The sequence below is a fragment of the Acinonyx jubatus genome, chromosome B4 (assembly GCF_027475565.1).
Source record: "Acinonyx jubatus isolate Ajub_Pintada_27869175 chromosome B4, VMU_Ajub_asm_v1.0, whole genome shotgun sequence".
NCBI classification, from domain to species: Eukaryota; Metazoa; Chordata; class Mammalia; order Carnivora; family Felidae; genus Acinonyx; species Acinonyx jubatus.
In genome coordinates this window covers 121,809,275-121,833,133 of record NC_069387.1, presented here as the reverse complement: position 1 = coordinate 121,833,133, position 23,859 = coordinate 121,809,275, and the positions used below count along the sequence as shown (strand labels likewise).

The 23,859-nt window shown below is 41.6% G+C and overlaps 2 protein-coding genes across 5 annotated transcripts in view; one reads left to right on the top strand and one right to left on the bottom strand.

Moving 5' to 3' along the window:
• Nucleotides 1–1,978: 1,978 nt before the first annotated feature.
• NFYB (nuclear transcription factor Y subunit beta) lies at nucleotides 1,979–20,382 on the top strand. Of its 4 annotated transcripts, none has more exons than XM_027070967.2 (8): nucleotides 1,979–2,129; nucleotides 4,702–4,787; nucleotides 11,321–11,414; nucleotides 12,803–12,933; nucleotides 15,993–16,190; nucleotides 17,442–17,523; nucleotides 18,886–18,965; nucleotides 20,111–20,382. In XM_027070967.2, the coding sequence occupies exons 3-8, from the start codon at nucleotides 11,321–11,323 to the stop codon at nucleotides 20,141–20,143; spliced, it is 618 nt and encodes a 205-aa protein (XP_026926768.1). In that variant the 5' UTR covers nucleotides 1,979–2,129; nucleotides 4,702–4,787; the 3' UTR covers nucleotides 20,144–20,382. The 4 variants fall into 4 exon arrangements, 2 of the variants coding, with proteins under 2 accessions (XP_026926768.1, XP_014924297.1); XM_015068811.3 differs by lacking the exon at nucleotides 1,979–2,129 and adding an exon at nucleotides 2,892–2,945; XR_008300448.1 differs by lacking the exons at nucleotides 1,979–2,129; nucleotides 12,803–12,933; nucleotides 15,993–16,190; ... (1 more) ...; nucleotides 18,886–18,965; nucleotides 20,111–20,382 and adding an exon at nucleotides 2,146–2,976.
• The window catches only part of HCFC2 (host cell factor C2), a 50,090-nt gene continuing 45,368 nt past the window's right edge, over nucleotides 19,138–23,859 (bottom strand). The window contains exon 17 of the mRNA XM_027070962.2: nucleotides 19,138–23,715. Coding sequence (XP_026926763.1) covers nucleotides 23,624–23,715 — 92 coding nt within the window. The 3' untranslated portion in view covers nucleotides 19,138–23,623. The remainder of the gene's footprint in view (nucleotides 23,716–23,859) is intronic.

The window sequence follows — 23,859 nt, the reverse complement described above, 5'->3', positions numbered from 1 at the left end:
AAAAAAAAAAAAAAAAAAAAAGAAAGAAAAGAAAAAAGGAAAATCTAAATTAGTCTAGATACTGTCTTTTCCATGACTAAACTCTGATACACATCTTTCACCATGTGATCATGAAAAACAGTTAATGTTTACTGGGGGGCTTCCTGAATGCAGATATAAAAGGCACAGAGAACTCAGGTTGTCCAGATAGCATGACCTGGGATCCAACAGCAGAGGGGTGTGGCACAGGTCCTCGGTCTTTTAGAGTTAGCTCCTCAGGGTAAGGAGAGGGCTTTACCCACCTTTGCAGCCCTGGGCTTCCAGCCTAGCTCCTGGTAAACAGAGGGAGCTGAACAACCCTTCTGTTGGATCTTGATTAAACATGTCAGTTAGATCAACGGTACTGAAATAACAGCATGTTAACTCAGCGAAAGCAGTCACCTTGCAGCTTTTGGTTCGACATCCAGTGTGTGGATTAGTCATGTTTCTCTCAATCCTCCTACTTCCTTTTTTATATTTCCTGTCTTTAAGCACATCATTTCACTCTGAAAACTCCACTTGTAGGGCAAATCATAGGGAAAGGGAGGAGTTCAATGCAGGCCAATTTTACTACTTTTTAGCAAATAACACTTAAAAAGTTTGATAGAGATTGAAATTCATATCATATAGAGATCTTAAGATAATGGACCAACTTTTTTTTTTTTTTTAGGGCTTTCTTTGTGCATTTTATTTACTTCCAAACAATCCTAAGAAGTAGCTAGTATTACTCCCATTACAGAGATGAGGAAACTCTCGCGGAGAGATACAGAAATCTGGCTAGGGTCACAAGCCAGGACGAGGTGGACATGGAATTCAAATCAACTTGTTTGATTCCCCAATGGCATTGCTACTTACTCCTCTTGGAATAACTTGGAGGCTTTCACTTGTCTTCGCTTCCTTATTTGCTCTTGAAATGTTAAAATATGCGGAGAAACAGTAGAAGCTCTATAAATAAAACATGCCTATATATTTTTAAATGATTAAAGCTGGAAAGTTTAATGTGGCACCAGGCCACTTGTTTAGTGGAAGTAAAGGGAACGCGACTCCCGGCTCCCGTTGCAGAAATCCTGCTGCCCTTTGCAGTGAGCGGTGTCTGGCTCACAGCCCATCTGTGAGGGTCACAGCCCAGGGAAGTCCGACCCAGACTGCAGTCAGGGAAAGACAGCGGGGGAGCTTGGGCTGCAGAAGCGAGAACAGGCCGTGGATTCTTGCGGCGCAAATAATCATCCGGTGGGAAAAGCTACTTGTCAGGTAGCAACTATTGGGGGTGCGGGGGATGGGGGCGGGAGCGACAGGAAATGCAACATTTTAGATTCAGGGTTAAGGCTGGCTAGACTGACCAACCTGTTAAACCTGAAAGAGAGGGTTGTATCTTTAGATGAAATCTGAACAACGAACCCCCGAGCTCAAGTTGACCGAGGGGAAGCCTTTGTGCATTTGGCAACGTTTACAGGCACACAAGGAAAACACGAGGCGCTGAAGGCATTCCAGGAGGTAGCTGTTGCTCAAATCCACCTGGTAGATCGAGTGTCGCCCTGGAGGGCTGTTTCTGCCCTTGGTTTCCCCTTCTTAAAAAATCGAGGCGCAGGCACGCTGCCCTCAGGCGGGTGAGACACTTTCATGTGGGGGAGGGAGGGGACTGAAAAGGGGGGGAAGCCTGGGATATCACGCTTCGAAGAGGCCCGGGAAAACACCGTGGGAAGAAAGCCCGCAGAGACCTCAAGAGGGTGCCCGGGTCTCGGCCCCGGTAAGCCCCGCGGAGCTCGGAGGCCGCCGGCCAGGGCAGCGCAGCCTCTGCGGGAAGCCGCCCGCCTCGGCCCGCAGCCTGCTCTGCAGGCTCCCGCGGCTGCCGCCGCTCTGCACACCCGGCGGAGGAGGGCCGGGGCGGGGCCGCGGCCGGGGGCGGGGCCGGGGCGGGGCCGCGGCGGGCGGGCGGGCGCGCGGGAGGCGCGGAGGGAGGGTGCCGCGCCGAGGGAAGCGGCCCGCGGCGGAGGGAGGGGAGGCCGAGTCCTGGAAGCGGAGCTCCGCGCTGGGACTGGTTCCTTCGCAGCCATTTTCTGTCCAACCAAACAGCCGATTGGAGACGGGAGCCAACCAGGGCTGCATTGGAGGTTTGTGTCTCGCTTCGGCCAATGATCGCTCCTAAACCGACTCCACTTTAGCTCGAATGAAATGTCCGTCTCCTCCCGGCGCCGTCCCCGCCGCCAACGCCGCCGCGGCCGGGGCCATTCGCCTCCCTCCCGCCCGCCCTCCCGCCCGGGCCGGGGCCGGGGCTGGGGCCGGGCCGGCGCCTGCGAGGCCGCTCCCGCTGCGGGCCCGGCCGGGGAGCGGGCGCGGGGCCGCGGCGCGGCTCTTTGTGCGCCGGGCCGAGGAGCGGCGGGACGCGGGCCAGGCCGCCTCCTGCTCGCCGCCGCCGAGCTCCGGGCCCGAGGCCGAGGAGGGGGCGTCGGGGCACCGTCCGGCCCCCTCTCGGCGGCGCCCCGGCCGGCTCCATTTTGTGCGGGGAGCCGGGCGGGGGCATTGGCCCGGACCCCGGTCCCGACCCTGCGCCCTTGGCCGGGCTGCCGCGCGGAGTCCCCGGGGGCGTCCCCCTCCCGCCCGCCGGCTGGCCCGCGGGGGCTTGGCGGGGCCGGGCCGCTTTGTCTGCCCCGGCGCCCCGGGCGCGGCGGGCGGGCGGCAGGCGTTGGGCGCGGGCCCGGGCCCTGGGCGGGCGAGTCGGGGGATGCGCGCCAGGGGCGGCCGCCCCGCACCGGCGGGACTGACAGTCGGCCGGGCCCGGCGGTGGGGCCGGGGCCAGCCCGCGCACCTTCGTGGGGAGGAAGCGAGGTCCCCGGGAGGAAGGAGTGGATTTGGTTTCCCCGCAGTCTGGCTTACACGTAAAGAATGCAGCCATCTGGCGGCTTGCGGTCCCTGGACTTGCCCCGAAGGTGGGAAGGAAGCCTTTCGGATTGGACTAAGGTTTTAATCTTCGGTGGGAGGCGGGGAGGATCTGCCGGGCCTGAGGAGCAGTAGTAGTCTTCGAGAACAAAGAATTAGAGAGCACCCACAAGTCGTAATCTTGCCCAAAGTACTGTAACAAGGTAATTAAACAAGGTTAGCTAGCATACGACCTTTAAAAAAATTAGCATCCTACTAACCCGCATGGACTCCCACGGTGCCACGGTTCGTGCCCCGAATCACTGGGGTGGTTTGGGCTTTCTTAGTATGGAAAGTAATCGGCAAAATAAAGTGATAAGATAAACTGATCGATATAAGTGGCACTAATAAATAGGGGTTTTATTTGTAAAGTATTGAAAGTTTAACTAGAATGCCTTAAAAGGCAATTATTCCTTCCCCGCACTGCTCCTGTAGCTTAATTTAAGGATTCTATTGATGCAAAACTCTGGTTGTTGATGCCAAAGAATGGAGGGTGGAGGAAGGGTCTGCTGCTTTTCTTGGATACAAATTTGCATTTCTTCAAACATTAAACAGATGTATGCATTCCCTTGAGCTTTCACATATATCATAACCTGCCTTTAGGAAAATATATACCATATGAGGTGACAGTGTTTATCTTTAATGTATTGAATCTAAATATATACGGAGTCAACTATTTGGGTGAGTGTGATGAGGTGTGTCCCCCGCATCCCCCCCACCCCCAAGCAAAACACATAAATATATATAGCTCTATTATTTTAAGTGTTCTGGGGATTTTCTTTCTCAAAGACACCCTTAAAAAAAAAAAAACACGCTTCTAGCTACAAGGAAGGACTCTCCGGGCAGTTTTGGGGGTTAGAAAGAGGACAATATTTAAGAAGAAATTAGACATTGCTTTTAAGATTATAGCAGAATAGACAATGTCATCCTGTCTTTGCTGCCTGGACTGACATCTAAAGAATTCAATTCAGTGGCTACAATTTTTTCTTCTGTTTACTAGATTTCGTGCTTGAATGCATATCATTATTTTCTCTTCCTTTAAAATTAATACTGAAAGGAAATGTTTTTGTTTTGCCCCTCCCCCCAATTTAATTGCTTCACTTGAAAAAAGGAAAAGAACAAATGAGAAATGGAGGTTGTAACATTGTAATTGATACCAATTTATTCAGCTATTTATGCTTTGCAGTGAAAATGAAGTGCTACTCAGATGCAATTTTAGTCCAAAATGGTGGTGCTTTAAAATGATAAATAAAGGTCTTAATTGATCGTGTTCCATGTATGCTTTCTGGGCAGCATGTTTCTTCTTTCAGTATAATCTGAGGTGTTTAATTTAAAAGCATTGTATTCTGAGATATTTTTCTCCCCTTTTGAGTTTTTGGACTCCTAAATTTCACTGTAAAATATTAAGATTATCACCAAGAAATTAAGTTGGGGCATTTGTGTCTTGAGTGTTAATATTTTGAATAATTTAGATGTGTAAATTTTGGTCTCTGGCATACAATCTGGGTGTTGTGATGAATATTTATGATGAACATGACTAAATTCAGGGTTATGTTAGAAAAGCAATTCCTCCTGCCATAGAATTAACTTTTTTGCAAAGTCTCCAAAATATATCTGCCAATTTAAGAAACCTTTATTGGGTGCCTGCTTTTTTGCACTCGATTGAATAAGAATAGTAGGCGAAATTATACATGCCTTTTAAATTTTTACTAGGAAGGAAGCCTGTAGGCTATACGTTGTTACTACTAATAGATGTTTATCTTCTAGGTTGAAATTGGGCGAAGGGTAGACACCTTTTAGACAGGTGTTCCTGAATACCACTGGCAACACGGTTCTGACAGTATTTCATAACAGTAAGTACGTTTTACCATTTTGGTTGTTAATTAGATTTGAACAGTAATTAGCTGGGAACAAAATTATAACGGATGTATATTGGAGGTCCCAGGTAGAATGAATGCCTTTCAAGTCTAGACAGGCAGTACCTACTCATTTCTGTTGCTTCCTTCTTTTTAGTGACTTGCATGTATTGTTTCCTGTGGGCCCCTAAGCGCTGTGGAGGCTACAAGATAAAAAGCTTGTCCCAGCTCTTAAGAGGCTGTTTTGCTGGAAGGGCTTTAATGGAACTGAATGCTTAGAGGACATTATGCAGGGAAGGGAAGACGCTGGTTTTAAGGGTAGCACAGGTGGGGTCAGTGTGGGTAGCTGGGAATGTCAGGGACCTAGCCTTGAAGGCTGAGTGGAGTTTGGATAGGTGGCTATCACCAAAAGCAAAAGCTGAAAGCAGGGATTAGTAACTTCTGTTTAGGGGATGGGGAGTAGATCTGCATGGTCCAAGTGGGAAAATCCTAGGATAATCTAGTGAGAGATACTACATCTGTGATGTCAGGCACGTCGCAACTTCCTTGAGCCGTGACTCATGCCTCACTCCTAAAATAAAAGAGCTGTACCTGGTGATCCTTAAATAAGGCACATTCTAGCACTAAGATTTTTATCAGCCCTGAAGATAGAGTTGGAAACAAGTTTAGTTAGGTTAAGTGGGGGATCCGCTCGTGTAAAGCCATGAAAACCTAGGTTTGGATTTGATGCTGAAGACTTTTAAAACCACTATAGGTTCAAGAGCTATAGAAACAGTGTTTTAGTGAGATCGGTCTTAAAACAGTATGTACCCAGGTACGGTGGGTAGTAATCCAGTGGCAACAGAAAATGGCTGGGCATATCCACAAAACTTATTAAAAGAGGTAACAGTTCAGGTGGAACTTACAGGAGACTGAAGAACGTAAGATGGCACGGGTATAATTAGCCTGGAGTGTGGGATTGAAGTTGTGAAAAGGAGATCAAGGAGTTCTTGTCCATTGTCTCGTTGCAGGACACGGGGAGGGTGAGTTTCCTTTTCCAAAACCTTAAGCTGGCAGTGATGGGCTATCAGACACGTTCTACAGGCACGGCCTGCTGGCGCGGCAGGCAGGATATGGTGGGAGATTTAGGATTTCTAAGCATAAAGTGATATTTAACGAGTTTTCCTTAAGAGAGTGAGGGAAGAGAGAGAAAACATAACCTGGGATGAAACTAACAATTGGGAGGTGGGGAGGAACAAATAAACCGGGAAAGAACATTGCTTTTGAAATCAAGGGAGAAGAGAATTCCATGTGTGAGTGTGTGGTCCACAGTGGGCAGCACTACTAACCACAGGCAGGTAGGATGAAGGCAAGACTATTGGCAACTTTTGTTTTTTAAGTTTGTTTATTTTTAGAGAGAGGGAGTGGGGGAGGGGCAGAGAGAGAGAGGGAGAGAGAATCCCAAGCAGGCTCTGCACTGACCTGAGCTGAAATTGCGAGTTGGACACTTAACCCACCGAGCCACCCAGGCGCCCCCGATTATTGGCAACTTTAAGAGCAGTTTTGGTGTCATGGTGGGGTGGAGAAGCACATGTCCGGGGGTTTAGGAATGGAAAGGTGCATGAGGACCATCAGGGGGAGAATGATAGCTAGACAAGGGTGTGGAGCAGAATTACGGTTTACGAGTCTGTGCGTACTTGTGTGTGTTCAGTGGGGGAGACTAAGCATGTTTAAGAAAGAGTAAAGAAGCTGGTCAAGGAGGACTGAAGATCCGTTAGAGGGGAGGAATCTTTTTGTCATTTCTTCTCCTCAAAGAGATAAAAAGGCATTGGTCCAGAGGACAGGTGACAGTGGTTGTGTGAGAGAGAAAACCATGCCTAGAAAGAAGGGTGAGAGCTGTATCTGAAGGGACAAAAATAACACTAGGTTACATTTGTTGGGTTCTTAGTACGTATCCTGCACTTTGCTAAGTATTTCTTATATAATAACTTCACTTCTCATAGCAACTCCACTTAAAAAATGGGCAAGTTGAAGCACAAAGAGGATGGTAAGTAAAGACACAAAACCCGGTGGTCTATCCTGAGAGATCAGGTCTGTCCTGATCACAAACCCAAAACCAGGTGCATGGCTTACACCTCACAGATACTGTCCTGGCTCGAGACGCAGCTTTAAATGTCTTTAATACATGAGGTCAGTAGATCTAGAATTGAGAGAGGGTAAAGTCAAGATTTAGGCTGATGGGCTATGGGAAAAACTAGCAGGAACAAGTACTGTAAAGTAGTTGGCATCTGAGACTCTGGATTTAACTCCCATTTACTGTGCTGCCTTTGGGCAAGTCATTAGCCTTCCCTGACCTCAATTTCCTCATCTGTTTCGTGGGGTTGTGAACACTGACTGCATGAGATGTTTAGAAACTGTTCAATAAATGTTAAACATACTAAGGAGGGAACTGTTTCCTGCATTTGTGCAAATTATTAATACAATTTAAAATACTGCTGTATCACAAAATTACAGAATGAACATGTACTAGGCAGCTATTTCACATAATATTCTAGAAAACAGTATCAGTTCAACTAAGTAATTAGAATAGCCAATAAAATTAATTTGACGGGAGGGGCGCCTGGGTGGCTCAAGTCGTGATCTCACACTTCTTGGGATAGAGCCCCGGCGACGGCACCGAGCCTGCTTGGGATTCTCTCTGTCCCTCTTTCTTTGCCCCTCCCCCACCCATGCGCACGCACTCTCTCTCAAATCAATAAACATTAAGAAAACTTAATTTGATGAGACTGAACTACTCTTTGTCTATATTTATTAGTTCTTCTGGATCTAATGATTTGTCACTTTACCCATGTGTTGTCACTCTCCTACATGCTCTTCCCTCTTCATTGTCTGGATAAAGCCCAACACTTCAGCTTCTCTGTTCTTACACCAGGTACAGATGTGCCACGACTGGACATCCTGGTGCCAGTGCACATTCGTGGTCGCCAGCCGCAGCCCCGCTCCTCTCTTGGCTCAGCGCTTCTATTCCCCGCCCTTCCCACTGTCTGTCTCCCCAGCTGCAGCCATTCCAGCAGCGTCCTCTCGGGCCTTCCTCCAGTTCGTTTTCAGTCCGTCACCAGGACTGTCGATTTGACCTCCTACAAGGCTCTTTCCTCTGCTCCCCTTGTTCCCCAGGGCTGTTGTCTAGGACCAGACACGGGGAATGTTCATCGTCTCGCCGGAAGCCATGCGCTGACCGCAGCCTCATGGTCCTTCGTGGTCTTCTGCCTCCATTCTTGCTCCCCTCTGTCCGTTTCTACACCGGACTATAGCCAGAGTGATACCGTGAAAAAGAAATCTGATTTGCACAATTCTGCTAAAACTCCCCTTTGCTTCGCTCTGACTCACGAGGCACTGCTTGCTCTAGCCTCTACTTAGTTCATTCCAGTTCACCAGTACTATATTTTGTGTTTGCTTTGCCTGGAACATTCTTTTCCCATTTTTCTTTGCCTGATTTCTGTCTTTCAGTTGAAATTTCATTTCCTATGACTGCTTCCTTGACTCCCCAGACTGGTGTGGTCCCTTTTGCAGTAAGCTCTCAAAGCATGTAACACAACACCTTTGTTTTCCTTAGCATTTGGCACTAGCAGTTAGTTAATTGTCATTATTTAATAGCTATATATAACATTTACTGAGTACTGCTATTATACTATGCTAAGTCCTTCCATGGTGAGTCCTGTCTCGTCCCACGTGCTCAAGATCTCATGGCAAGTAAGTAGGAAGGAATTCAAACCAGGTGATAGGATTCCAGAGCCTGGGCCTTGGAAGTATTAATAGACTGCATTCCCCAGCCCTTCCCCCTGCTACTAGTTTATGTAATATTTGTCTTCTCTGCAAGATGAGGACAGAGATCTTGTCTGTGTTGTTGACTGCTACGTCACCAGCACATAGCACGGACCTGATAAATACCACGTGCTTACTTGGTAAATATTTGTTAACTGGCTTACTTAAAATCTACAGGCTATTTTGTATATTTTTAAAGGAAGTTCAGACCTTGAAAAAGCCTTTGGGATGTATCTAGCAAGTTTCCCTGCCTCCTTTCCCCCTTCATATATATGAGTGGCTAGCATAAGCATCAAAGATGAGGCTAATTTGTTGAATGCAAGGTACTAAGTTGCCTTGGGGATTCAAAGAAGGGGACACTAATTTTAGGCTTCAAAATGGGGTCTTATCAGAAAGATTTCAGGAGGATGGGAGAACGTTGGGATTAAAGTATGGGGCAGGATTTTCATGGTAGAAGGATAGAGGAGAGGAAGACAGAGGTGTGGTGAAATGACAGAAAAGCTAAGCCCTGCAGACCCAAAGACACAGCTAAGCCAGTGCCCTCAGGGTGGATGGGACCCGCCACCTCCTGAGAACACACGCGCCAGACATAGCCCCGTAGCAAGTTCCCTTTATTTCATTCTGACAAGTCTGAAATACTTTCAGAAGTATTTCTTGGAAGACTGCCGTTCAGTGGCTAATGCTGTGAATCCAAATGATAATCTTGCTGCTAATCCAGTGCATGAGAAGATAATGTGATTTAAACTTTATGCCTTTAATATTTTTTAATATTAAAAAATGTGTGTTTATAAATTAATTAATCTCTCATATTCCACCCCGCAAAGATTTTTTTCCAGTTGTAGATTCTGAAACAGCCACTTTGGTTCTTTCTCCTGAACCTTGATCTCCCTTAATCTCCCTTAGGGCACTGGAAAAAACTAGTCAATTCACAGATATCCTCATTGAGCTGTCTTTACGGCTAATAAATCCATCACCATATCTATTAAGGATCACTCTCTTAGTCTCTTGTTAGCATTTTAGAATTAAGATAGCATTTTATTTTGGGGTAATGTTTCACATGTTAGCTGTTTAAGATGGGGAAGTTGGTATTATTTCCATTTTATATAGAAATACATTTAATGGGTAGGCGATGCTGTTTTCAGGATCAGTAGAAGAGTCCGAATCAGAGCTCACTGCCTGTTGTTTACCACTTCTTAGAAGAAACTAAGAAGTGTCATCAATAAACAGGAACCCTTGATACCTAATAATAGGTACTTGCACAAATTACTAAAGGCAGGTGAATTCTATTTTCTAGCCCCTTAGAAAATTATATAAATTATGGAAATGTGTCTTTATCTACAATTAAATTAGATACCACAGTCAACAGATGCATCAAAGAAATGCCATGTTTTTGAAGACGTGGAAACTAGCTTGGTTATTTTACTACTAGATGAAAATCTAACAGAGATGGAAAAGACATGTTAACATAAGGGCTTAAATAGTGCAGTCAAAACATTAAGTCCTAGGCCTTGAGAATCCTTTAGGATCAAGTGTCTCTTTTGGATTGGTCTGAAAGCATGTAGAGATTGTATTTAATTTTTGCTACACTTTTTATTCAGGTAATGCGTTTAAAATTTTTCTACCCACAAATAGCCAGTCCCTTCCTGCTTTGAATAGTATTATTTGCAAAGCAGAAAGACTTCTAGGATTTGCTGTGTTGGTGACATGGAATGGAGACAATTCAGGGTTAGGGTTCACTTTTCTCTAGATTTTCCCTCTTAGAATTCTTTTAGCTTTGAGCAAACTTAATTCAGGCTTCTTTTAAAATAAAGCCACTTTAATTCTCATTCTTGTCTATGGTTATGGTTTTACTGTCTTTATATGTAGATGTCCAATCTCCCTGACCCCTCCTTTTCTTTTTCTTTAAAGGATCTAAAGTTTGAGGGCGGGAGAAACTGTTGACTAGATTTAGAGATGACAGCCTCATTCAAAACATGGGTGTGCTTATAAACATGGAGAACAAACTGAGGGTTGCTGGAGGGGTTGTGGGAGGGGGGATGGGCTAAATGGGTAAGGGGCATTAAGGAATCTATGGAAATTATTGCTTCACTGTATACTAACTAATTTGGATGTGAATTTTAAAAAATAAAAAATAAAGTTAAAAAAAATGGGTGTGCCTTCGGGTTGCATGGGTACAGATGTGTGCAAGGAATCCATATGCTTCCTATACCAGACAGTTTGAATCAAGACATTGTCCCTTGAACTTCTGTGAGACAGCAGAGACAGTTTGCGGCAGGTGCAAGAGGGTTTGCGTAGGGATAACAGGCTTTACTGTAGCAGGAGAGCGGAAAGTGATGGACATGGGTGCTTGTAGGTGACTGCTGAGCTGGTTTTGGCTTTGCTTTTCATTCCAGGGATAAGCTAGGTTCTAAGTCGGGGTTGTCTGCGCTATACGTGAGGCTTATGGAATTGAAAAGAAAGAGCTGTGTGTTTTAGATTCATTTCCTCGTTTTGTTTCTCCGTTGGTCTTGTGCTTATCACTTATGGAGGGTGGATTGGGGAATTTTGAGTCATTGGGAAAAATTATCCAAAGGTTTCCAAATCAAGAAATATAAATGTTTTCTTTTAGTAAGCTTAAGGCCTTGAAAACTAATTGACCCACCCTGTGACAGCTTATGAGGATTGAATCTAGTATGCTTTTTTAATACAAGTTTTACTGAAGGGTATTGCAAACCTTTTTCTCCTCGTAGATGGATGGCGACAGTGCTACAACAGACGCTTCTCAGCTAGGCATCTCTGCGGACTACATCGGAGGAAGCCACTATGTGATACAGCCCCACGATGGTAGGAAAGCTACGAGTAAAACACTGACTGGCAGAAGTAACTTAGTGGAAATCATATTACCGTCACATTCTAGGTTACTTGGGTCTTTACGGGAAAATTAGCAATCTTGTGTCAAAGGTCAACGATGGTCTAAGAAGATGTATCATGCTTTTTTTATTAGAAATAGTCTTCAAAAGAATGATGAGTTCTAGAAAAGAATTCTATAAATAAAGTATGCCTTTTAAAAACTGGTACCGTTTCTTTAAAAATTTGTTACTGATGTCCTACTTAAGTACTGAGTATGGCACATTCTTTTTCAGTTGATACAGTAAAAAATTCTTTAGAGGGTGAGTTGCTAGCTATTATATTTCTAGTACTTACGAACAGACTTATTTTTGTTTTTCATTAAGTATTAAGTTTGATCTGTGTCAGCTGTTAGGATGGCAGTGTCATGTCGGCCTGTGAGAAATAATTTACTTTGTGGCATTCTGATGTGGAAGATTAAAAAACACTAAGATACATTTTTTTAGAAGGCAGTTGGGGGTGGGTGAGAAGTTACCTCATCCTAAGACAGACACACATAAAAATGTAACTTGAATCAGCTTAAGTGCCTTTCTTTTTTAATACACATAAATAGTGGGAAGTTTACTTACAAGATACTGCATTTAGTCATAAAAGGATATTACTGGTATTGTGAAAGCTTCAGTTATATCTAAATCTATACAATTTGAGAATTCGCTTTTTGTAAGATCGCTGGATCGGTGCAATAGCTTTGTTCAAAAACTTAGTATCAATCTAATTGGGTCAGTAATATTCAAGGCCACTTTTCCATTCTGTATAAACTTGGCTTTGGATAAACATATAAATAACCTCCTAATCTAGCAATATGAAAGGAACCCTCAGTCATAGTCTGTAAGTTTTCCAGCTAAGTTATGTAATAAATATTTCTGAGTACCCCTTCTATGGAAGATGCTATACCAAGTTCTAGGAAGTACACAAAGCTGATCCCTGGCCTCTGGTAGCAAACATCTAATAGGGAGGATGAGAAATAAAAAGAATTCTAAAATGTGTCAGAAAAAACACAGAGCAATCCTGTGATATTTTTGTGAAAGGAGAAATCACTTCTGAAGGTGCTGTGGAGATGTTTCTGAGCTTTTTGGAGAATGGATAGGTAAGGTTTTAGTAGGCAGATCTGAGGACAAAAGTGTTTGAGGCAGTGGGTTGGAAATTAAGGAGTGGGTTTGGTTATGGCTATGAGAAAACCGTGAAAAGAACCGCTACCCTCCTCCCTAAAAATGCCTAGGAAATGAACCAGGATGTTCTGAACTTAGATTGTTTCAGGTAGTCTTCTCTATGACGAAGTAAAGGTTGTGAGAAACGTTAAACCTGAGTTATTTTTATTTTTTTAGATACGGAGGACAGCATGAATGATCATGAAGACACAAATGGTTCAAAAGAAAGTTTCAGAGAACAAGATATATATCTTCCAATTGCAAACGTAGCAAGGATAATGAAAAACGCCATACCTCAAACGGGAAAGGTAATGCAGGGGAGACATTTTACCCGGCTTGCTTTTTCCAGGGGAGAGGGGAATGTAAACTGCATGAATATGTATATACAGTTTCTGTATATAGTCAGCTATTGTTTTCAGTCCTTTAGTCTCTCTTTCTCTCTTTCAGTTCTACACCCTTAGTTACTGGACAGTATTCCATTTTCAGTTCCCGCGGCCCCCGGTGCTTCCCCCTCCCCCACTTGAAGCAGATAAAGTAGAATTAAGAATCTTTTAAAAATATCAGGTTTGCCAAAATGAACAAATCAGGGGACTATAGATGCTGGAGAGGATGTGGAGAAACGGGAACCCTCTTGCACTGTTGGTGGGAATGCAAACTGGTGCAGCCGCTCTGGAAAACAGTGTGGAGGTTCCTCAAAAAATTAAAAATAGACCTACCCTATGACCCAGCAGTAGCACTGCTGGGAATTTACCCAAGGGCTACAGGAGTACTGATGCATAGGGGCACTTGTACCCCAATGTTTATAGCAGCACTCTCAACAATAGCCAAATTGTGGAAAGAGCCTAAATGTCCATCAACTGATGAATGGATAAAGAAATTGTGGCTTATATACACAATGGAGTACTACGTGGCAATGAGAAGGAACGAAATATGGCCCTTTGTAGCAACGTGGATGGAACTGGAGAGTGTGATGCTAAGTGAAATAAGCCATACAGAGAAAGACAGATACTGTATGTTTTCACTCTCATGTGGATCCTGAGAAACTTAACAGAAACCCATGGGGGAGGGGAAGGAAAAATAAGAAAAAAAAGAGGTTAGAGTGGGAGAGAGAGCCAAAGCATAAGAGACTCTTAAAAACTGAGAACAAACTGAGGGTTGATGGGGGGGTGGGAGGGAGAGAAGGGTAGGTGATGGGCATTGAAGAGGGCATCTTTTGGGATGAGCACTGGGGGTGTTGTATGGAAACCAATTTGACAATAAATTTCATATATTAAAAAAAAATCAAAAAAATAAAATATCAGGTTTGGGCAGATGGAGTTGTAACTTCTATAATGTTGCAGCAAAATTGGGTCTTTTTTTTTTTTTTTTTAAGATTTTATTTTTAAGGAATCTCTACACCCGGCTCAAACTCAACAACCTCGAGATCAAGAGTCGCATGCTCCACCAACTAAGCCAGCCAGGTGCCCCCAAATTGGGTCATTTTGGACTGATACAGAAAAATCCTTATATTTGGAAGCAGCTATTTTTGTACAATCATAAATACTAACACACTTTTGAAGTCAACGGGCAGGAGTCGGTTTTAAGTAGTTCTGTCTTGAGACAAACAATCATATAGACTGTTATTTAGAACAACTTAAAAACATTCATTGTCACTCTACTCATCACTTGGTCTGAATTAAAATCCACACTTTTTATATTATATATAACGCAATAAACTTTCTTTCTCACTGCAGCTTATAAAGTACTTGTGAAAGTAATAAAGATCACAAATAAATAGATTATTAAAATACATCACCAAGGGGGTCCCTGGGTGGCTCATTCAGTTGAGCATGTGACTCCTGATTTTGGCTCCGGTCATGATCTCATGGTTTGTGAGTTTGAGCCCTGCCTTGGGCTGTGCGCTGACAGCATGGAGCCCACTTGGGATTCTCTCTCTCCCTCTCTCTCTACCCTTCCCCTGCTCGCACGCTCTTTCTCAAATAAATAAACTTAAAAATATGCATTCCTAAGCCTAGAAGTTCCAATGTGAGAGGTCCTCCTTATATTTTAAGGGGAAATAAATCAGAGCTGCTGATTGTTGTTGAAATAGGTTAAGGCTGCATGCCTCAGCCACTGGCTACGTACAGTTATTGAGCACTTGAAATGTGGCTGGTCTGAATTAAGATGTGCTGTAAATGTAAAACATACTTCACATTGTGAAGGTTTCGTATGAAAAGAAGAATGAAAATCTCTCCCATTTTAAAATGGATGCTGTGTTTAAATGTTAGATAATAACTTGGATTTGTTAGGTTAAATCTCAAAATTCATTTCACCTGTGTTATTTGTATTTAAAAAAATTTTTTTAATATATATATACTTTTGAGAGAGAGAGAGACACAGAGCACAAGTGGGGAAGGGACAGAGAGAGGCAAACACAGAATCTGAAGCGGGCTCCAGGCTCTGAGCTGTCAGCACAGAGCCCCACGTGGGGCTCGAACCCACGAACTGCGAGATCACGACATGAGCCAAAGTCGGACATTTAACTGACTGACCCACTCAGGCGCCCCTTACCTGTGTTTTTAAACCTAGCTACTAGAAAACCTAAAGTTATGTATACAGCTTGCATTATAGTATCTTGCCTGACTGCATTTATGCAGCTCTTGTTTGCTTTTCTCCGGGATATAAAATAGGCATGGAGATAGGAAACAGTATGTTTCAGCAAGGATTTTTGTTACTCCTGTTAGAAGTGACTTGGAATTGTACGATTTAATTCATTAGCTTTACTTTGAAACCCCACACCCTTAAAAGAATTCTCGCTTTTATAATGAGGTAGCCGGTGTGCCCCTTTTTGGTGGGCTTTTTAATAAACTCAAAGCCTGTACCTGACACTCTGGATCTTCAGTAGTAAAAATGTCGCCAAATGTCACTATTGTAAGCCTTACGTGAATTCAGTGTTTTGTCTTTTTAAAATTTTCCAGTGTCCTTATTTGCAGAAATGCTAGGGCAGAGAAGCGACCCCTAAGTGTAGCCCCGCAGTACACTATATACACAGGAGACTGATTTTCTTGGGGCACCTGCTTAGTAAGTGTTCGTCTTTATGGGATGGTAAGGACAGCCAGTGGTTGCTTCTATGCCTAAATTGTATCTGTTTCCTGTGAATAGTTGTCAAGGCTTCTCTCACTTGTATTCGAGTTTTTGTTCTCATTCCAAAGGTTGGAATTTTGATAGCACACAATTTGTCAACGTTATTAGCATATATTTCAGAGATTAAATGTTAACAGCCATAAACTGAAATTTATAGTCTTCTGAATAGCCTTTTATTTCTGCAGGTTGTTAGGAAGGGGATGGTTACATTCCCTGCAGATTTACCTGTGATTTTTCTCTTCAGATTGCAAAAGATGCCAAAGAATGTGTTCAGGAATGTGTAAGTGAGTTCATCAGCTTTATAACATCTGAAGCAAGTGAAAGATGCCATCAGGAGAAACGGAAGACAATCAACGGAGAAGATATTCTCTTTGCCATGTCTACCTTAGGCTTCGACAGTTATGTAGAACCTCTAAAGTTATACCTTCAGAAATTCAGAGAGGTAAATAAACTCTTCCATTATGCTTTTAAGAAACTAAGATATATGATTTACTTTAACTTTTTAAATGTATCATTCATCAGAAGAAGTATATGGTCACTTCTATTACTGTATTTAAATAGTAAGTCCTTTCTTTTTCCCTTTATTACTGATGACATCATAGTTATGTAATGATTCAGAGCACGGACTCTGGATTCCGGCCACCCGGAGGCTGGTTCCAAGCTCCACCACCTGTAACCTCTGGGACCCTGGGCAGATTATTTCAATAGGTTAGGCCTTGGTTTCCTGGTCTGTAAAGTGACGTGAGTAATAGCACCTACCTCACAGAATTACTGAGAGAACTAAGTCAAATAGTCCACGTATAGCACTTAGCTTGGCTGATCGTGAGGACTCAATGGTAACACGCTGTTATTATGATTAATTTAAAAGCGGAGCGTCTCAAAGCTTGAGGCCTTGCAGATAAGAAAAACGGAATTATAACTATCCTTTTTTTTGATTAAATTCTTCCGCATTTCTTACTGGGTTTATCTTTGCCCGTGGTACGAATTTTGTGGAAATAAATTGAGATCAGCGTATTTATTTCCACACTACCACTTGGGTGTCAGATTCACATTGCTTTCAAAATACTTCCTTAATAGCTTTAATGTTAGAACCCCATTAAATTAGTGACTTAGCATTGAGTGATTAAAGTAGGGAAGAGAATGTGTTAAATTCTTCACAGTACTTTTCCAAATCTTCTGCATCATAGAACCTTAGAAGTGGATGGAAACTTAGAGCTCTATGGTACAAACTATAATCTTGATTTAGGAGTTTGAAACTTTAAACTTGGCTATTATAGTGCTGTACTGTCCGGTTGGCTGAGAGCTTTATATGTATATAGTTAAATGATAACTTGGATCATTTATAGTAGATTTATGGGCTGAATATTTATAGTGCTTTTCAACAGACTACTTCATCTGTAAATAGACTTCTATTTTCCTTTTGATGCAGTGTGGAATTAGAATGATTTTATTTTTATCCGTAAATATTTTAGATTTTCTAGGTCATTACTAACACTGCCTTGTGATGATTACTGCTTATATAAAAAGTTAGCATTTTGAAGGGCCTCTTTGTATGTAATTAACCAGAAGTGTTAATACTCTGTGCAGTGTTTGTAATAATAGAAACTCCTAATTTTAGGAAACAAGCATTCTCATCTAGAAAACAGTGTCTTTTGAATGCCAGTGATTACTTTTTTGATTTGTCCTTCCCCAGGCTATGAAAGGAGAGAAAGGAATTGGTGGAGCAGTCACAACTACAGATGGATTAAGTGAAGAACTTACAGAGGAGGCATTTAGTAAGCAGTGTTATGATACGTTTATGCAACTGAATGTGTTCTTATAAGTCACATAGTTTGTTAGCAGTGACTAATACTAAATGTGGGGGTACTTTTGGACCATCAGCCCTGAGTATTCTGACATAGCACTTCTTTAGTTCATGCCCTTATAGTTGAAGTCAGTGAGGGATAAGTATCGAGATTGAAATTCTGCCGACATTATAACCTTTCACCCATAGTTCTGATTTCAGTAGGCCCTAGTTTTTGCTTTAAGATTTCACATGAGATAGGAATATTGAGAATTGTAGTTTGTAATATAAAATCTGTGATTTAAATAAATTTGAACTGATGGGTTTTTTGGAAAAAATTTGAATAGGGGCACCTGGCTGGGTTAATCAGTGGACCGTTCAACTCTTAATCTTGGGGTTGTGAGTTTGAGCCCCATGTTGGGTGTACACATTACTTTAAAATAAAAAATTTGTGGGGGCACCTGGGTGGCTTAGTCGGTTAAGCATCCAAGATTTCGGCTAAGGTCATGATCTTGCGTTCCTTGAGTTCAATCCCTGCGTCTGGCTCTGTGCCGACAGCTCAGAGCCTGGAGCCTCCTTCAGATTCTGTGTCTCCCTTCCTCTCTGCCCCTCCCCCACTTAACGCTCTTTCTTTCTCTCTCAAAAATAAATGAGCATTAAAAAAAGAAAATTAAAAAAAATAAAAAATCTGGAGAAAAAACCCTGAATATTGTCATATGGGTGAAATAAGAGGTCTATGGTGACTCTGTGTCTCATATAAAATTTATACGCATATATTTTTTCTCATACGTAAAATATATACTGCTTAGTTATGGAAGTGTGGCTCCCAGCCAGGCCTATGGTGTAGATCTACTTAATGAATTAGAAACTCCATCCAGTCTCTCTGCAGATTTGTACACATGGGCAGTTAGCTCAAGTGCATTTAATTTTACTTTATTTTTAGTTTATTTATTTTGAGAGAGGAGGGAGGGGCAGAAAGAAAGGGAGAAAGAATCCCCAGCAGGGTCCACACTGCCAGTCCAGAGCCCAACGCAGGGCTCAAACTCACAAACTGCAAGATCATGACCGGAGCCAAAATCAAGAGTCGGATACTTAACCAACTGAGCCACCCAGGCGCCCCAGCTCAAGTACATTTTGGAGAAATGAAAATTCAGACAGTTGAAAACTGCAATAGGAAAAATGTACTTTTTAGGGAGTTTTTTTTTTTCTAAAATGCTAAATGTGGGGGTTTATGATTTTGTCCAAGATGACACTGATTAGTGGCAGAATTGTAATGAGACATTAATGGCGTGACCTAAGGTTCAGATCGAGAGAGTAGATGTAATTCTTTTCCTGCTTTAACTTTATCTTCCAGCTAACCAGTTACCAGCTGGCTTAATAACTGCAGATGGTCAACAACAGAATGTTATGGTTTATACAACGTCATATCAACAGGTAAAATACAGCCTTCTTTGTATTTTAAATTATTGTAAAAAATTGATTGTACCCATTGATTTTTATCGCAGGTAGTTAATTTCAGCACATTACAGTTGACCCTTGAACAACACGGGTTTGAACTGCACTGGTCCGCTTAATTATTTATTATGTTTATTTATTTTTTGAGATAGAGATAGAGACAGCATATAAGCAGGGGGGAGAGAATCTCAAGCAGGTTCTGCACTGTCAGCACAGAGGCCAACACAGGGCTCGAACTCATGAACTGTGAGATCATGACCTGAGCCAAAATCAAGAGTCGGACATTTAGCCAACTGAGCCACCCAGGCACCCCTACACCAGTCCACTTATATGTGGATTTTTTTTACAGTACTATAAATGTGTTTTCCTTATAATTTTCTTAATAACATTTGCTTTTCTCTGATTTTGTTGTAAGACTATAGCATATAATACATGTAAACATAAAGTATGTGTTAATTGACTTTATGTTATCAATAAGGCTCTGGTCGACAGGCTATTAAATTTTGGGGGCGGTCAGAAGTTACATGAAGATTTTCAACTGTGCAGAGATTGGCTCACCTAACTGTTGTGTTATTCAAGGATCAATTGTGTTGTTATTATTAAGGACCTGATAAAGAAAGTTGTTAAAAAATTGCTTTCTCAAAATATATAATTGTGTATTCTCTTACTAATTAAATATGTACACACATATTCGTATCTGCATAGATTTCTAGAGAGATGCATTAAGAAATTATTAAAGTAGCTCCCTTGTGTAGAGAGAATGATTTGAGAGTGGGAAGTAGATTTCTTTTTCATTGCCGATTTTTATTTATTTTTTTAATTTTTTTTTTAACGTTTATTTATTTTTATTTTTGAGACAGAGAGAGATAGAGCATGAACGGGGGAGGGTCAGAGAGAGAGGGAGACAGAGAATCTGAAACAGGCTCCAGGCTCTGAGCTATCAGCACAGACCGCGATACGGAGCTCGAACTCACAGACGCGAGATCATGACCTGAGCTGAAGTCGGACACTTAACCGACTGAGCCACCCAGGCGCCTCTCCTATTTTTATTCTTTAAATGCTTATAACATGTTATTTGAAAATTATTTTTAAAATCCTGCTCAATTTAAATTTTCTAATCTTAGATTTCTGGTGTTCAGCAAATTCAGTTTTCATGATCTGAAGAAATGGTGGAATGGGAGTGGAGAGAAGCGAGTCTGTACGATTCCGGAACCAGAGACATTAGAAGGAAATGACTGGGGGAAGATGTCTCTTTGTATATTAAATAGCTGTAATGTAGCTTCCTGATGCTTGACTAATTGAGGTGTTAATTCTGACTTGAGAATCTTTTTCATGAATGATTTTAAAGAAAAATTTGGATTTTAAAGGTATTAAAATATTTTTGTTTTGTACGAGAGTTTGTTGCTCTGTATGACTCCTGTATGCATTGTATATTGCAATTTATTACTGTCAGAGATTTGTAGACAGTTTCTTATTTTCATATTGAATCATGTTACTTTTGTAATTCAAGTAAGCAGCTGGGTTAATTCATGATGTTTGCCCTTTTAATAAAATATAAGGGTAGAGTTCATTTTGAATGCAAGTTGCCTTTATTATAAATTTGAGTTTGTCTTGGTTATATAATATCTTGCATGGTAACCTAGCTAGATTTTTAGCATTTGCCATATTTATTAAAATTAATTTTTTGTAAAACATTCATAGCTTAAGCAGCACCATTTTTTACAAAATGTAATTGAAAAATTAAGTGTGAATGCAGAAGCAAATATTGTCTGCCCTATTAAACTTGGTGCCCTTTAACAGTGTTTACACTGTTCATTGTGCCTGTTAAGATAGTTTTAGTTTATTGGAGCTTTTGTTAGGACTAGATTTGTTTTTGAGCTACATTATTATGAATGTTGGGATTAAGTTTAATGTAGTCCTAGTGCTCTTGAAATGGTGCCCCTTTCATTTTTATATGATTTTTCCAAAGCATCTCTTCAAATACTAGAGTATCCTCTTCCAGAAGAGGAATTTTATAGTCTGATGGTAAATGTCCTCATTTTACCTTTTTAATCGAAACGTCAAGTTTCCTGTTACACTCTGGGAACCAGGAAGCGTTAGACATCCTCACGTGTCCACAGACCTTTTTCCGCATGGGTGAGTGAATGCAGTGAAGAAGAGTGAGTGCTGCGGACGGATGGCGGACGGACCGATGCCGTGAAACAGAAGCCCCAGCTCCGAGTGCGCCACCGTCTCGATCTCTGCAATAAACTAAACTTAAGACAGTTTGACTTTGTATAATTTAGTAGTATGTGCTCGAGTTGTTCCTTTTTTAAAGTGAGGATTTGTATTTCCCCCTTTTTGTTGGTAATTGAACTGTTTTGTTTTAATATCAACAACTGCTACTGTACAGTTTGCCTAAAAGGCAGTTTGAATGTCATCTTGGAAGGACACTCAAATTTATAAGATAGAAGCAATTTCACAGATACAGGCTGAACAGAAATATTTACTTTGCCAGAAGGCGCCTTTGGGGGCACATCTGGACTAATCTGAGGTTAAGAACTCCCTCACTACCCTCCCATTTAAAAGATAATCTTCATTACAGAAAATTCAAATAGGCAAAAAAAGGAGGGGCATTAAGCAAAATCAACTATCATCCTACTATGCTGAAATAACCAATGTTAATATTTTGGTAAATATCATTAGTCCTTTTACTTTGCTAAATATGTATATTTTTATAAAAATGGGCTCATACTTGCATACTGTTTTGTAACCTGCTTTTTTCACTTAACAATATATTGTAAACATCCTTCCCAGGTCATTACATGGTCTTTTATTTTTATTCATTTATTATTCTGTTGTATGGCTGAACCGTAATTTATTTAATCCTCTATTGGACATTTTGACTATATGCATCTTTTCACAGTTATAAACAACACTTCACTGAATCTTGTGTACATCGATGACTGTTTTCTTGAAATAAATTCTTAGAAGTAGTATTGCTAGGTTAAACAGATACATAAAAATTGAAGGCCTTTGATACTTCTCTATTAATGTATTTATGAAATAGTTTCTACTTGATCCAGGCAGTATATCACTATATAACTGATAAAGGCCCTTGGTCTTTGATTATCAGACTCTTCCTCTAAAATCAGTTTAAAGATGACAACTTTAAGACTTGTATCAATACAAACCACAACAAACGTCTAAAGTTAGTAATTGGTTGGTAGTACTGAAACTTGAGGTAAAATCAGGTCAAGTCTGGGTTATGTGGCCTTCATCCTCTGAAAGGACACTGGCACCCTGCTGGGATCAGGTACGCAATCTCCTTCCATGCATGGGAGAGGCAGTGTCGGCTTCTTCCTTGGCCTGGGTTGCATTTAATTGAATGTCACATTTTCTTCCCCTAGAACTTCTTAACCAAATAAGCTTGTACATTAACCTAAAAGTGTTTTCTTTACAACTCTGGAGATACTGATTTTATGAGTATTTAAGAGAGAGATGGGCTTCAGTGACTAAGTCACAGATGGAAGGATGTTCGTAACCTCGGTCTTCCCCCTCACTACCTCATTCTAACACAGATGCTTTAGTCTAGAGAGAATTTTGTGTGTTACCTTCCCAATGTCATATACTTGAGTATGATGATGTAATCTGTGTTTCTTTTCCTCCTACAGTGTAATATCTATGCAGTATTTTTTTTTTCTTCCAAAACATGCCTTATTGCCTGTTTTCTAGATTGCCTTAGTGGGATGAAGGAATGCCAGTTACCTTTAATGATTCCGGCTGAACCTAGTTATGAGGGCCCAACTAAAAGGATTTCTGCAACAGTATCAATTAAGCATGACAAATGAAAAAAAATCATTTCTAACATATGCCAAGAATAAAACCTTGAGTACAAGATTTTTAAAAAATATGTATTTTCTCTTTAGCGTAAGTCATTTTATCAGTAGTCCAAAACAAGACCATATTTGTTGCTTTATATAATAAAATACATTTCTGAATCACTCACATGATACTGGGTCAGATCTATACCAAAAGCTAGGCTATCTTAAATATGTATGTTTGGTTTCCCTGAATTAGACAATTTATGTTTAGGTATATTGACTTTAAACTCATATTAAGTGTTAGTGTGCTCATGAGTAAAAAATAGAACAATCCCAACTAATACTCAGTTTTAATTTATGGTTTCTTTTAGAGCTGGATATACTCCTTTGCTCACTTCAGGTTTAGCTTCCTCTTGCTTGTTAGGCTCCAATCCTGATTTCTTGGCTCCTTGTGCCAAGTGCTTTGTGTCTTCTGCCCTCCCCACCATGGCCTTAAACACGTATGCTTCCCTCTGCCTAGAACATTCTTTCTCTTCCTGTGCCTGGCTAAGTCTCACCCTTCAGATTTTAGCTTAAACTCCATCAGGAAAGCCTTTAAAACTTGTTAAACCTTCGTATTACCACATAGAGAAAATGTCACCACCCCAAACCGAGTAGGTTTGTACACAGCCTATATGTTGGCTGCTACAGCCCCTTAGACATTTCTTTCAAGACAATGCTGCTTTTTATACCTGATTTTAAGGATTTTAAAACCAGAAGGCAGAATCTCTTCAAGTCATGGGCCACAGATGACATTGGGATGGGTCCGTTTCTCTGGCTGCTGGCTATCACCTTTCAAGATGTAGGCTTGCCTAACAACACAGTTCCAGCTTTCCCTGACCGGCTCCAGAGTCCGTTTCCTTTGGCACAGCACGGTAGATGGATACCTGTGCAAAGCAACGTATTGTAAAAACTCCTTTGCCAAGGTTCACGCCAGCAAGCGTGCCAAATGACGGCAGTAAACTACGTGCTGGCTCTGTAGAAACCTAATGGCCATCGGGGGTGGAAATGACAAGTTGACAGGTAACTCC